This window comes from Neolamprologus brichardi, chromosome 14 (genome assembly GCF_056152115.1).
Source record: "Neolamprologus brichardi isolate AB-2024 chromosome 14, ASM5615211v1, whole genome shotgun sequence".
Taxonomy (NCBI): domain Eukaryota; kingdom Metazoa; phylum Chordata; class Actinopteri; order Cichliformes; family Cichlidae; genus Neolamprologus; species Neolamprologus brichardi.
This window is the reverse complement of record NC_142117.1, coordinates 42067501-42083307: the sequence shown is the minus strand read 5'-3', so window position 1 is coordinate 42083307 and position 15807 is coordinate 42067501. Positions and strand designations below refer to the sequence as shown.

General features: G+C 44.2%; 1 protein-coding gene across 1 annotated transcript; it reads right to left on the bottom strand.

Moving 5' to 3' along the window:
- Positions 1-655: 655 nt before the first annotated feature.
- Positions 656-10459, bottom strand: LOC118455906 (coagulation factor X-like). The gene is made up of 10 exons (XM_087850534.1): positions 10352-10459; positions 10115-10281; positions 9747-9771; positions 9550-9663; positions 9331-9465; positions 8392-8654; positions 8200-8314; positions 7785-7981; positions 7588-7713; positions 656-1142 (listed from the first exon to the last, which is right to left on the bottom strand). The coding sequence occupies exons 1-10, from the start codon at positions 10422-10424 to the stop codon at positions 897-899; spliced, it is 1461 nt and encodes a 486-aa protein (XP_087706660.1). The 5' UTR covers positions 10425-10459; the 3' UTR covers positions 656-896.
- Between the last annotated feature and the right edge of the window lie 5348 nt (positions 10460-15807).

Here is a 15807-nt window from a genome sequence, read left to right as displayed (position 1 = left end):
TCTGTAAAGCCCGACAGACAGACTTGTTGGGAACCAGTTGGACTGACTGAGTGAACCAGCAGCTGCTGGATCAGACACCAGTGGAAATATTCACCGTGTGAAACCTTTGTCTGTTCTGTTCACGTCTGGCCTCAGGTTGAGCATAAACCTGTGAATGACTGGCAGGCGGCTCATGGCACGATGCTTGATGATGCAACATTGATCTGTTTGTTTCATTGCTGTGTTTCAAAAGCTCTTATTAAAGAACCAGAATCAACATGTTTGCACAACAACGATGACACCATCTGTTTACTGTAATAACAACATTCACATATTACTGCTTAGACCTGCATTCACTCTAATGTCCAGCAGGGGGCGACTGCTCCGGTCTGATTGTAGTCTGTAGGAAACGATCTGAAGGGTTTGTGGTCTCAGCTGCTGGGTTCACAGCTGATCAGTGAAAATGATCATCAGGACGATAAAAGCTTATTTGTACCGAGCGTGCAGCGCCGCCTGCTCAGCTCGCCTTCACTCTTCCTGCCAGGTCTCCAAATGTTTGAAACCTGAAAAACAACCTCAAACACCAATATGTGACCGTGACCATCTCATATATACAGTCTGTGCATGTGTGTACAGGTGTGTGAACCAAACATCATCCAGGAACATGAAGCTCACACACGTTGTTTATTCGCTGAAATTTGCTCCTTGACATTTATTCACAAACACAGCAACAGATTCACTGCACTGCTTTAAATCTCAGGGTTAGGCTTCCTCTGTGGTATTAAAGTACTCACTATGCACACTCGCTGCACTATTACTGCAGCAGGTCCACGTCAGTGTGGCAGCAGTGTTTGAAGGTGGTTGCAGCTCACTCGGTATCCCATAATCCCCTCTCGTGCACGCTCGGCTCTCGGGCTTCACGGGCTCCCGGTGCCGTTCAGGTCCCGTCTCTCCATTGTGTCTCGGATCCAGTTGAGGAAGTTGCCCAGTCGGGTGTAGACGCCGTACTTGCCACGGGCGGCACATTGCTCCCCCCAGCTGACGACCCCGGTCAGGAACCAGGTCCCCCTGTAGTTCACCACGAACGGCCCGCCGCTGTCCCCTCTGCAGGCGTCCTTACTGGCCTCCAGGTAACCTGCGCAGTACATGTTGTCTGTGATCACCTGCAGGAAACACAGGAGGGGCATCAGGGCGCCGTGGGAACGGCTGCGTCTATCGCTGACCCTGCTCTGGTTTGATTCGGTCGTAGACGCTCGAGTGAACGGCACACCTGAGACACACCTGTACACAAACAATGCTGACAGCGGGGCGCTATGGAGCCGCGGACCAAGATGGCAGCATAACGTGGTTGCTCCGTGTAACCTGCATTAAAAACCCAGAACAACCCAAAACTGGAAACTTAACTGCTATTGGAAAATGTCAAAAACGACTAATCTCAAGGACTGTGATATTTTCACCCGAAAACGCGGTTCCCAAAAACCAGTTAAAACCGATATTTTGGCAACACCTGAAAACAGCGAGGGAGCTGCTAGCGCTAGTAGCATGGGTGACCTTAGCACGGTGTTAGCTGAACTTCGGTCGTTGCGCTCCGAGTTTAGTGTATTCGGAACTAAACTGGACAGCATAGATAACCGTATGGGCGAAATGACGAAGTCAGTTGCTGCATTGGAGACAAACATGACGGAGGTAAAGCAAAATGTTGCTGCAAATGCTACACGACTGGAGGAAGCTGAAAATAGAATAATGTCGGCAGAGGAGCTCCTGGGAAAGAGCGTGGCCGATCTCAGCAATGCCATGAAGCGGATATCCTACCTGGAGGCAAAAACCGACGACCTGGAGAACCGGGGCCGAAGGAAGAACCTGCGGCTGTTTGGCGTCCGGGAGGGTGCCGAGGGTCAGCGGCCACTGCTGGAGTTTATAAGGGAGATGTTACCGCGCTGGCTTGAGACCGACAGATCATTCGTTATTGAGAGGGCTCACCGCACCCTAGCACCTCCAAAGCCAAACCAACACAGAGCTGTCCTTATCCGATTCCTGAACTTCCAAGATCGGGAGTTTGTTTTCCGCTCCACAAAACACAGTAACATCATGCATGACGGAAACAAACTCTTTTTTGCCCAAGATTTCTCAGCTGAGACCATCCGGCAGCGAACCGAGTTCAACGCGATCAGAAAAGTGTTTGCCGACGAAGGAGTGTTCCGCGGTTTTCAATATAATCCATGCAAGATGAGGATCCTCCACGATGGGAAGATACGCCTGTTTTCATCTCCAAAGGAGGCCAAGGATTTCCACCGTAGACACACTGGACAGGACTAACTGTAGCGGTGAGCGTTTCACTCCCTGAACTGCAGAATCAGCTGCTCATAACTAATAGACGAGCTGTAAAAATCTGTATTTTCGCTCAGTTATAATATTTGGCTTTTTGCTACTCATTGACTTGTCATGTTATTGGACACAGGAAGTTTTTTTTTTTTTTTAGAGCTTGAAAATTTTCCATTACGTTTTAATAACGCCACTACAAACGTAATTTTTTGTTTGTTTGTTTTTCCTTTTTCTCTCTTTCTCCCTCTTGAACACAACAATGTTACCTACTTTGGTTAAACTTTTATCCTTTCAAGTGGGATTTTGTAAGTTACGAAAAGGACACTGCCATGGAATTATTCTAATTTAGTGGCTAGTATGGGTTTGTTATGTTTATGTTATGTTTGAATATGGTGTATGCATGGTTGACGGACACCAATGTTGCTTTAGTCTGGTTGGGTTCTTATAGTTCAGCTATTCCCCTTTGTAGTGGAATAGCACAGCCCCTAGTTTACTACTCTGAGTAAGGGAAGGGGGGGAGTGTTATGGGTCAATGCCAGGGTTTTTTTTCTCTATTTATTTCTCTATTTTATTTTATTCTAAGTTTACTTGTCACTTTTGTTTACTCGACATCAGCATCACGTGTTGTTATCTTAATATTACAGAATGAAAACTCCAAGTATGGACCAACTAAATACCCGCAATATCTCTGACATAAAAGTCACTAGTTGGAATGTCCGGGGTCTCAGGAAACTAATCAAACTGAAACAGGTTATAAGCAGGATCAAGCAATTGAAATCAAAAATAGTTTTTCTTCAAGAAACACATCTGACAGACTGTGAACTAAAGTCTGTGAGGAACAGATGGTCTGGCCAGGTGATCCACGCATCATACAATAACTATGCAAGAGGTGTAATTATTTTGATTCATAGAAGCATACCATTCCAAATGACGAAAATAATAAAAGACCCTGCTGGTAGGTACGTAATCACTCAGGGTACCATCCTTTCTGTTACTTTGAACTTGGTGAGTCTCTATGGCCCAAATGAAAATAAGCCCAAATTTTTTGAAGATCTGTTTCTTACTGTATCTGCTTTGCAAGGACTGTATATAATTGGAGGAGACTTTAACTGTACTCTCAATCCGAGTATGGACCGCTCAACAGGTTCAGATACATATAAAGCACAAACTAGACAACTAATAAATCAATTTATATCAGATATCAACTTGGTAGAAGTGTGGAGAGAACAAAATCCTGATAAAATAGAATTCTCCTGTCATTCAAGTATACATAAATCCCGCTCACATATAGATTACTTCCTTGTCTCAAGAGAACTTTTATCAAGGATCAAACAGTGTCAGTATGATAGCATAGTGATCAGTGATCATGCTGCTATCTCACTGAGTATCCATCTAGGAAAGTTTATCCATAACCCCCCTCACTGGCGGTTTCAAACAAAATGGCTGCAGAATCCTGAATTTGTTAAATTTATAGAGGAGAAAATAGAAAATTATTTTGAGTTAAATACAGATCAAACTTGTGCCTCAGTGAGATGGGAAGGATTCAAAGCATATATTAGAGGTGAAATTCTTAGCTTTACGAGTACAAAGAATAAACAGCAAAGAAAGCGAATGGAAACCCTGGATAAACAGATTAAATCTTTGGAATTAGACTTAAACGTTAGCGACGACTCAACAAAACAAAGTGAGTTGCTACGTCTGAGAACTGAATACAATAAATTATCATCTGATGCAGCAGCAAAAAGTCTAATGTGGCTGAAGCAATCTTATTATGACCAAGGAGAGAAAGCAGGTAGGCTTTTGGCATGGAGAATTAAGAAAATGCAGAGTGAAAGAGCAATTAATAGTATAAAGACCTCTTCAGGGAATGTAACAGTAGATCCATTGGAAATTAATGACAGCTTTAGAGAATTTTATGAAAAATTGTATAAATCAGAATGTGCTCAAACCTCAGAAGAACAGGACATATTCTTAGATCAACTTCAGTTTCAGACGTTAACAGAAAACACAAAGCAGGAATTAGACAGACGTCTAACTACTGACGAGATATCACAGGCTATCAAAAGCATTAACAGTGGTAAAGCACCTGGGCCAGATGGCTTTCCGATTGAATTTTATAGAACTTTCCAAGACAAATTATTAATTCCACTTTTTAACATGTATGAAGAAGCGTATCAAAATGAAGCTCTCCCACCCACTCTGAGACAGGCAATGATTACTTTGATACTGAAACCTGGCAAACCCCCTGCAGAGCGTTCATCATTTAGACCAATAAGTCTGATGGGGGTTGACACTAAAATACTTTGTAAAGTTTTAGCAAGGAGATTAGACCCCTATATATCACATTTAGTTCATAATGATCAAAATGGCTTTGTGCCAAAACGTCAAGGGTTTCACAATATAAGAACAGTTCTAAATATAATTCATGAGAAATCTGATGCTAAAGATACAGCATTATTATCACTTGACGCTCGTCAAGCTTTTGACAGGATAGAGTGGTCATATTTATTTACTGTTCTCTCAAGATATGGATTTGGAAACAATTTTCTCAAATGGGTTAAACTTTTGTATACAAATCCCAAAGCTAGTGTTTTAACAAATAACATAGTTTCTAACCCTATCACATTGGAGCGTTCCACTCGCCAGGGGTGTCCATTATCTCCAATGCTATTTATCTTAGCTATAGAACCCCTGGCGATGACAATTAGAATGAGAACTGACATATTTGGTGTCCAGTTAGGAGATCAGGAGCATAGATTGGCTCTGTATGCTGATGACCTGATAGTGTTTCTGACTAGGCTGTCCATTAGTATACCAAAATTAATGCAACAAATGGAGTTATTCGGACAATTCTCTGGCTATAATATAAATGATTCAAAATCCTCAATCCTATTTCTGAACAAGGATGAAAGGCTAAATCCTATTATACAAACCCCGTTTATTAATGCAAAAGAAGGATTTGTGTATCTTGGAGTTAAAATCACCCCAGACATTGATACCATTGTAGCAACAAATTATGATCCTCTGATTAGTGAAGTGGAGGAATCTCTAAATAAATGGATGACAATGCCCATATCAGTAATTGGCCGTATAAACATGATTAAAATGAATATATTGCCCAAATTTTTATATCTCTTCCAGTCACTTCCTCTGCCTCTTCCAAAAGAATTCTTTGATAAACTAAATGGTATCTTTAATAGATTTATTTGGAATAATAAAAAACCTAGACTAAGACTTCGCTTGTTGTACCTACCATATGAAAGAGGGGGGTTACAACTCCCTAATCTTAGACTGTATTACTGGTCTGCACAACTGCGCTCAGCCATGTTCTACTTTTCCACTGAGACACCCCCGGCCTGGTTACAAATTGAACAAACATCAGTAACAAATCTTCAGTTAAATCTGTATTTATATTCTGCAAGCCTGAGCAATTTAAAAAAAATGACAAATAACCCTTTTTTAAAAAACACAATAGATGTTTGGTATAGGGCCCATCAGTATGTGGGTGATAAGTCTTCTATCTCTCGTTTTTCACCTATTTGGGGCAACACATGTTTTAAAGCAGGAAGAGCTGATGGGGGTTTCAAAATCTGGGCAGATAAAGGTGTACAGAAGGTGGCAGATCTTTATAAGGATGGCAACCTTCTTACATTTGATCAGCTATGCCAAATATACAGCATCTCCAAAAAACATTTCTTTAAATATCTACAAGTTAAACATTTCATTATGTCAAAATATAAACAGATTGTATCTGAGCCACCATTATCACACTTGGAGAATGTCATACTTCAAAAGCCAGTGAGCAGAGGTCATATCTCTTCAGTTTATACAGCTCTGTTAACGCATGATAGGGAATCTGCCACTGACAAGTTGGACGCATGGAGGGCTGACATCCAAGAGGAGATACAAGAGGTGGACTGGGAAACTGCATGTTTAAAAGCCCAAAGACAATCAATTAATACAAGGATGAAACTCCTCCAATATAAGTGGTTGATGAGAACTTACATAACCCCAGTCAAACTGAATCGCTGGTCGCCTGTCATCCCAGATAGCTGCAGTAAATGTTTAGACGAGAAGGGCACTCTGCTCCACTGTGTATGGAGCTGTCCAAAATTACAGCGGTTCTGGAAATTAATCACGCAAACTTTATCTAAGATTGTTGGAGTAAATATACCTGTTGAAGCAAAAATGTGTGTGTTGGGTATATATCCAAAGAACTGTGACTTTAGCACCAGACAGCTAAAATTAATTGACTTTGGCCTCCTGCAAGCGTTTAGGCGCTTAATATCTTTGTATTGGAAGAAAGTGGATGTTCCCTCAAGTCATATGTGGGTGAAGGAGATGGCATCATGTATTGTATTGGAACGACTTACTTATATTGTCAGAGGAAAGGGAGTAGATTTTGAAGAATTATGGTTGCCTTTAAGTGAGTTTCTGAGACATTATGAAGGGAATTAATTTAGAAAGTGATACTTGGTGCTGAGTTTTGGGTTTCTTTGTGTGTGTGTGTGGTTTTTTTTGTTTTGTTTTGTTTTGTTTGTTTTTTGTTTTTTTTTGTTTTTGTTTTATTTTTCGTTCGCATCTTGCTTTGTTTGTTTTACCCATGCTGTGCATCGGTTTTGTTTTATTTTATTATTTATTTATTTTTATTATTATTGTTGTTGTTTCTTTTAATTTATATTTGTTTATTTTGGGGACTATGTTCTTTAATATAAATCTCATGTTAATTGTACTATTATTCTTTGCTTGTTCTGTAATATAAAATTCAATAAACATAATGTTTAAAAAAAATAAAAAACGATGCTGACAGCAGAGCTGCTGTGCATCACGTTCAGGTGTCCACAGTCTGCTGAGTGCAGGATTCAGACACCTGTTCATCGAACAGTCCTTCCTGTGAGGACACGTGGACAGGTGTGCTCTTTATCGTACTCTACGACCTGTCGTTCAGCAGTGCTGCTCGCCGAAGCAGTTTCCTTTCATTCATGACTTTACTACACTCAGTAATCAGATTACAGTTACTTTTAGAAAAGGTCATTACTTGTATTAAGTATGTGCAGCAGTCCCCTGCTAACATGCTAACCTGTGGACCTCCATCCAAAAACTGTCCAGCCCGTCGGTGTTCACCACGAACGTGGCGGTCCATCGACAGCGGGCGTACCAGGTAACCCTCTAAGTAGCCCCTCCCCCCCACCCCCCCAGCAGCTCTTCTAACCGTCACCTGTTGCTGCTCTTTCTCAAACACTGAGTATAGATCTGCAGGTCAGGCTCAGGCGCTCAGCTGATCACCTGCTCCGTGGTGCTGATGCAGTCTTTGTAGCCGACCACCGGGAGCGTCACCTTCCTCAGGAACCTCGAGGAGCGGCCCAGGTACTCGGTGGCCCCCCAGCCCGTCACCACGCCGTGGTTGTCCTCCTGGGCACACGGACACAGTCGGCGTCAGACAGACGGGCCGAGTCAGCACTCATCGTTTCCGATGAAATTACCTTCAGCAGGTGTTTGGAGAGGTGGGTGTCGGGGAGGCAGGCGGGCACCGCGGTGGGGCCCCTCTGAACAGGCCGGGCGAGATAGAGCAGAGCGAGGTCGCTGTCGAAGGTGAAGGCGTGGAAGTGAGGATGAACGATGACCTTCTGGATCTTTATCTGCTGCTCGCCCGGATCGGGGCGCTGCTTGTCGTAGTCGCCTGCAGACAGACACACAAACCCGGCTCACACACCTGCGCTCAGACTGAAGGGACGGCGGCGATGAACCGATGAATCCCTGCTGCAGCCAGCAGAGGGCACACACCTGTGTGTGGTTTTACAGATGTGCAGAAGCCCACACAGATGTGTGAACAGTGTCTGATTACAAAGTGACATGCGTGTTTACACGAGCTGCTCCACCGTAAACCGCCGGCCTCACCTATCGTAATGTGGTCCGCAGACTCCTCAAAGCAGTGAGCAGCAGAAACGACCCATCGGTCAGACACCAGAGTCCCCCCGCAGAACCCGAAGCCGTCAGACCTGCGGATCAGAACCTGAACAGAAACGCTCGGCGTCAGCGCGTTCACACAGAACAAGGTTCTGCTTCGTTATCCCACTGATGCCTCCAAACCTGCCAGGGGCTCCCTCCTCGCCTCTCCAGGGATCCGCCCACGACACGAGGCTGCATCTCGCCACCTCCTGCCCCTCCGCCGTCCGTCAGGTTCCCTCCTCTCCCTGTCGCGTTCACTGTCCACGCCTCTGTTGAATTAAGTTCAGGTAGCCAGCCGTCTGTTGCGTTGTAATCCCACGTGGCATCGTCTGTGTCCAAGGAGCTCAGCAGAGAGCGACCGCGATCCAAAGCCTCCACCTGCTGACGGCCGCAGGGGAACGCCACTGAGCAGGAACGGGAAGAAAGATCAGGAAATCAGCTCAGATTAGCCGTGAGACCAACGAAGAAACGATGAATATATGAATAATGATTAACACCAGTGCATCATGGGAATCCCCGGCAGCCTATTGCAGCATAACTAAGGGAGGATTCAGGGTCACCTGGTCCAGCCCTAACTATATGCTTTAGCAAAAAGGAAAGTTTGAAGCCTAATCTTGAAAGTAGAGATAGTGTCTGTCTCCTGAATCCAAACTGGAAGCTGGTTCCACAGAAGAGGGGCCTGAAAACTGAAGGCTCTGCCTCCCATTCTACTTTTAAATACTCTAGGAACAACAAGTAGGCCTGCAGAGCGGGAGCGAAGTGCTCTAATAGGGTGATATGGTACTACAAGGTCATTAAGATAAGATGGGGCCTGATTATTTAAGACCTTGTATGTGAGGAGCAGGATTTTGAATCCTGGATTTAACAGGAAGCCAAAACAGGAGAAATCTGCTCTCTCTTTCTAGTCCCTGTCAGTACTCTTGCTGCAGCATTTTGGATTAGCTGAAGGCTTTTCAGTGAGTTTTTAGGACATCCTGATAATAATGAATTACAGTCGTCCAGCCTGGAAGTAATGAATCTGCACTCACTGCAGTCTTATGTGCAGTAATACTAACACAACATGGGCTCTGGGAGTGTTACCGGTCTTGGAGCAGCTCTGTCCGTCACTCTCCAGGAAGTATCCGTCAGCACAGCCACACTGGACTCCAGCGCCACCTGCCAGGTCTCTGCAGTACTGCATACAGCCACCATTCCTATAGTGGCACTCCAACACCACTACCCAAGGCAAGTTTCATAAATATTTCATTTGTCATTTGCTCGATTTAAAGGTGGTGTAGCTGAGTTTCAGGTGTTTGTTACCTGAGTCGCAGATCTTGCCCTGATACTGGGGAGGACAAAGACACGTGAAGTCTCCTCGGTCCAGCGTGCATTTGCCTCCGTTCAGACAGGGGTTGGTCCGGCAGGGGTTCAGATCTAAGACACGCAGGTGAGGAGGACACCTGATCAGACTAAAGCAGACTAAACACGTCCAGCTGAGTGACGTTGTTCGTACTCACTCGTGTATCTGTACCAAAACTCCATCTGTGGGACAAGAACTCAGAGTTAGTGACGCAGCTGTGGGACGCAGCAACGCTCTGTGTGCAGCTAAACTGATCTGTCATCGTCCTGATCCGTGTCAGGATGAACGAGGAGTTTTCTGATGACATCATTTCAGCTGCTACACGCCCTCGACTAGAACTATGTCCAAATCCTTATTTAAGCATTTAGCTCCGCCCACTGAGGGTCAGGTTTTGGGCCCAGCATCATCACTCAGGACGAAGCGGTCCTCTCTGGGTTAGCACGGGTCTGCGGTGCTGACTTTGCTTTAATATCTGTTTAAATAACACGGTGGTCTCCTGCTGCACGGGCGGCGGCGGCTTCGTACCGTCTTCTCCTGGGTCTGGAAGATCTCTGTGGCCTCCTCCAGCGAGCAGTGCTCCTCGTAACACTCCCGCTCCAGGTTCCCGGGCAGCATCTCCTCCAGGAAATGCGAGTTGGCTCGTCGCCTCCTGGAGCACAGGATCTGTCCGGCCGCCGAGCGATCCAAGAACACTGAGGGGTGGACAGACAAACACTCAGACTGTGCCACAGAGGAGAAAACACGAGCGTGGGTGTGTCTCACCTGAACACTGGATGAGCGCAGAGCAGACGAGCAGAGCGCCGACGCTCAGAGTCACGGCCGTGGACGCCAGCATGTCTGTCCGACGGCTGCGGGCAAAATGGAGGACGGAGCAGCGGACGGATTGATGGTTAACCACAGCTCAAATATTGACACGCAGACGTCACGTCAGCCGCAGAGACGACAACACGTCTGAACTCTGCTCTGCTGCAGTATTTTCATTGCTGACCTGCAAAGGTGAAAAGGTCAAAGGTCACATGATGATCCTGTAGGAAGCAGCTGCTCATGAAAATATTCCAAAGGCTTAAGAGGAACGAGCCAACTCTGGAATAAGGTTCAGATCAGCGACACGTGCAGGACCTGCTGAACAGAGTACACGCAGTACTGCAGTATCTGTACTGCAGTACTGCAGTATTGATACTGCAGGGTAGCTGTGATGTAGCCTGGCCTGGCGACTGCTCAGTGTTGAGTCTAATTGTTGAACGTTGTCATTGTGTTTCTTAAATTTGTAAAGTCTGAGTTCAGTCTACAGGATCAAGACGTCCTTTGTCTCTGACGCTCTGCTGGGAGGTTTTACTGCAGATACATCCTGACAGATCTGATTCTTGTGATGTTGCAACTGCTTTTATGACATTTGGTCAGCAGGAGGACAAACACACACACACGTTCTTGCACATGCATACAGGTGCTTACACACACACACACACACACACACACACACACACACACACACACACAGTGCCTTGTCTCAGAACCATTGGGGGGTTTACAGAGGGAGGTGCTTGTGCTGTGCTGTGTGTTGCAACTGTGTTTGTCAATAAAAAGGCTGCGAGGAAGCTGCTCTGTGAAGGATTTGGAGTCAGGTGAGCAGCGTGAGCTCCAAGAGCTGGTTCTGACCCAAAACGTCCCTCGTGAGCGAGCTGGTTGTTCTGTCTTGTGTTCTTCATGATGAAGAAGTCTCTAAACTAGCGGTGATACCATACCACCTTTATTTATAAAGCACTTTAACATAAAACCAGAGTTCACAAAGTGCTGTACATGCTAATAGCATAAGTAAAGAAGATTAAAATGAGATAAGATAAAATAAATAACTAAAAAAATAAAATAAATTGAAACGTGTTAAAACAAATTGAGTCGACCCCTCTAATCAATGCCAAAGGCTTCAGCGAATAAATATGTTTTAAGAAGACTTTTAAACTCAGAAAGAGAAGAAGCCTAACATGCAAGGGTAGATCGTTCCACAACTTTGGAGCACCTACAGAAAAAGCACGATCACCTTTAAATTTATACTTAGTTTTCGGTACCTTAAGGAGCTGCTGATTGGCGGACCTAAGGGAACGGGCAGGTGTATATGGTTGTAGTAGCTCCGAGAGGTAGGGGGGGGGGCAGGCCATTAAGACATTTAAAAGCAAATAAGAGAATTTTAAAAGCAATCCTAAAATGTACAGGTAGCCAGTGGAGTGAAATTAAAATTGGGGTAATGTGCTCAGACTTTTTTGTTCCAGTTAAAAGACGTGCTGCAGCATTTTGCACAACCTGCAGGCGCCTAATGGACCCATCACTAACCCCAAAATAAAGTGCGTTACAATAATCCAGCCTAGAAGTAACAAAGGCATGGATTACTGTCTCAAACTGCTGTTTCGATAAGATGGGCTTTATTTTGGCTAATTCTCTCAAATGAAAAAAGCTAGATCTTACAACAGCTCTGACCTGGCTTTCAAGTTTAAGATTTGCCTCTATTTTAACTCCCAGATCAGTGATGACTGGTTTAACATACTGTGCCAGTGAACCAAGATCTATAATAGTGGCCTCAGAAGCGCCACCAAAAACCATCACTTCTGTTTTCTGCTCATTAAAATGTAAAAAGTTCAAAGCCATCCAGGCCCTTATTTCATCAAGGCATCTGAGCAGCGGGTCTACTGAGAAACCATTTATCTTTGTAAGTGGGAAATAAATCTGGGAGTCATCGGCATAGCAGTGGAAAGAAATCCCATGTTTCCTGAAAATAGAGCCAAGGGGTCTGAGATATAGAGAGAAAAGAAGCGGGCCTAAAACTGAACCCTGTGGGACCCCACATTGAAGAGAAGCAGCAGAGGATACAAACTCCCCGAGTTTCACAGAGAAAGTTCGCTCTGCCAAACAGGATCTGAACCACTGCAGTGCGGCACTGCTAACACCCACCAACTGCTCTAAACGGGAGATTAAAATATTATGATCCACTGTATCAAAAGCAGCAGTTAAATCTAACAGCACGATAATAACACAGTCACCTGAGTCATTTGCCAAAAACACATCATTAAAAACTCTTCAAAGGGCAGATTCGGTACTATGTAAAGCTTTAAAACCAGATTGGAAAACTTCTAAAATACCGTGTTCTTCTAGGAAGGACATTAATTGCTTATAAACTACCTTTTCAAGAATCTTTGAGATAAAAGGCAGTTTGGAAATAGGTCTGTAATTCGCAATAATATCAGGATCAAGAGCAGGTTTCTTGAGTAGAGGCTGAATCACTGCATGTTTGAGATTGACGGGTACAATGGATTGTACAGCTGATGCTATAGTGAGAAAAACCTCTTTGAAAAATCGAGGAGGGAGAGCATCATGAGGGGAACCTGAGGGCTTCATGTGAGCAACCAACTCCTGCAGGCAGAATGTGATGTGGAAACACACCAACCCTCGGCCTGCACCTCCAGTGAAAGCCTATTGGTCCAGCTGAGGGAAACCAGACCCCTGAGCGACTGATTGGACACACACAACGGCAGAGGGGGCAGCTGTAAGCGGAGGGGGCCGTTTGGCCCTCATGGCTTCATTTTCATCCCCAGTGTTAAACCTGAAAGCTGTTTGAGGGTGCCTCGCCCCCCTGCTGTGTTTGTTTAGGGTTTAATTTGACTTGTTGGTGGTTTCCTTCAGTAGTTGGTGTCGGCCTGCTTTATGGGAGGAGCTGTTTTGTACTGGTTGGTTGTTTCTGACTGTGATCAGTGTTTCACCTGCTGGAGCTGAAGAGTCATCAGTCTGCAACAGCTTCTTCCAGTCTTCAGTCGTCCATCAGCAGTGGACAGACTGGGTGATGATTTATCTAAATCAACGTTAATTCAATTCATTTTTATTTATTCAGCAACAAATCACAACAACAGACTGAAGGCTCTGCCTCCCATTCTACTTTTAAATACTCTAGGAACAACAAGTAGGCCTGCAGAGCGAGAGCGAAGTGCTCTAATAGGGTGATATGGTACTACAAGGTCATTAAGATAAGATGGGGCCTGATTATTTAAGACCTTGTATGTGAGGAGCAGGATTTTGAATTCTGGATTTAACAGGAAGCCAATGAAGGGAAGCCAAAACAGGAGAAATATGCTCTCTCTTTCTAGTCCCTGTCAGGACTCTTGCTGCAGCATTTTGGATGAACTGAAGGCTTTTCAGGGAGTTTTTTGGACATCCTGATAATAATGAATTACAGTCGTCCAGCCTGGAAGTAATAAATGCATGAACTAGTTTTTCAGCATCACTCTGAGACAGGATATTTCTAATTTTAGAGATGTTGCACAAACGGAAGAACGCAGTCTTACATATTTGTTTAATATGTGCGTTGAAGGACATGTCCTGGTCAAAAATGACTCCAAGGTTCCTCACAGTGTTACTGGAGGCCAAGGTAATGCCATCCAGAGGAAGAATCTGGTTAGATACCATATTTCTAAGCTTTTCAGCGCCGAGTACAATGACCTCAGTTTGATCTGAATTAAGAAGCAGAAAGTTAGTGGCCATCCAAGTCTTTATGTCTTTAAGACATTCCTGCAGTTTAACTCAGGTTCGAGTCCGACCCGCGGTCTGCAGGTCTTCCCCTCCCTCTGCTGTCCTGTCCCTCTTCGGCGCTCTGAAGCCAGAGGGCTGAAGTTTGTCTGAGAGACAGAAAGAGAGAAAGCAGCTGAACCCTGGCAGCTCTGCGTCACTCCAAAAACAGGACGTCGCTGAATCGCTCGTGCTCGCTGAATCGCTCGTGCTCGCTGAATCGCTCGTGCTCGCTGAATCGCTCGTGCTCGCTGAATCGCTCGTGCTCGCTGAATCGCTCGTGCTCGCTGAATCGCTCGTGCTCGCTGAATCGCTCGTGCTCGCTGAATCGCTGATTCCTGTGAGGGTTTCTATGGGCAGAAATCTGTGCCATGTGGCAAGGCATAGAGATTCAGTATCTTCAGTGGACGCTCCATTTCTGGCACAAAACACCTGTAAGAGATGGTCGATTTAGGAGGTGACCCGACAACTTCAGCCTGTCAAACATATTAATGGAGCAGTATGTTTAAAAAAAAAAACAACCTAATTAAGCATGCACTCAGTACCCTAAGAATTATTATGGTAGTTAAACACAGTGATAGTCACATATATCACTTCAAACAGAGGTGATCCAGTAATGCTGCACTAATGAATTAGACTAACTATTCACTTTAGCTGAAGTTATTAAGTTAGCTAAAGAGTTGGGATGCTGTGTAAGACATAAATAAAGCTCAAACACAAAGGTTTGGACACCGTTTTGCATGTTTCCCTACTGTAGGGGTCTCTGCAAGCATTCTGAGAGGGAGAAGATGATAACTTTGGGATTCTACTAGAAACAGTCGATCATATTTGTCAAAGCTGAATCCAGGACAAACTACGCTAAATTAGCGTTTTTAGCTAGCAGCTACAATAAGCATAAAAGTTACTGTACGGCTATCATTTGTTAACATGACGCTTGTTCTTATACATGTAATACATTTATTACCAACCTGAGAGTTTATCCGCTGGTGATTCGACATGACGAATGACTTCTGAAGTCTGAATTCAGCTCAAGATGCTGTAGATTCCCGTCAGTAACACTTTCGGTCCGCTAGTAAAACGTAGTTCTATTAATCTGCGCTTGAACCGGATGTAAGTCCCAAAAAACTGAACTGTAGAACAGAAACTGAACGGTGAGAAGTGAAACTGAAATTATTCGAGAGCTAAATTTTCAAAGGATAAAATGCAGTTTCAAAGCAAATGAATTCATTTTCAAAATATAAAATCCAATTTCAGTTTAGTGATGATCATTTTCAAACCAATAAATTGAATTTCAAATTAGACTAATTGAAATTCAGTTTTCAAAAGCATTTATTCAAGTTACAATTCAGATTCAATCTGAGCAATTCAAATTCAAATTTAACTTATTCAAATTCAGTTTGTGATGGCACAGATTTCTGCCCATAGTTTCTGGGTGTTGTACGGCTGTGAAGCTCGACACAGCTCATAAAGCTCTGCTGTCTGTGACCGCCCAGCACGTTTCCACGGTACCATTTAAAAACAAAAATACCAAATCACATTTTTCACCTTGCTTTAACCTGGTTTAATCAGGCGGACATGTTTTGTTGTCACTGCTTAGCTAGCATTTCGTTAGCATTGCTCGTTAGCAGTGAGCGCAGCCACGTTTGGGATAAACGTGTAAAAACTTGACTCCT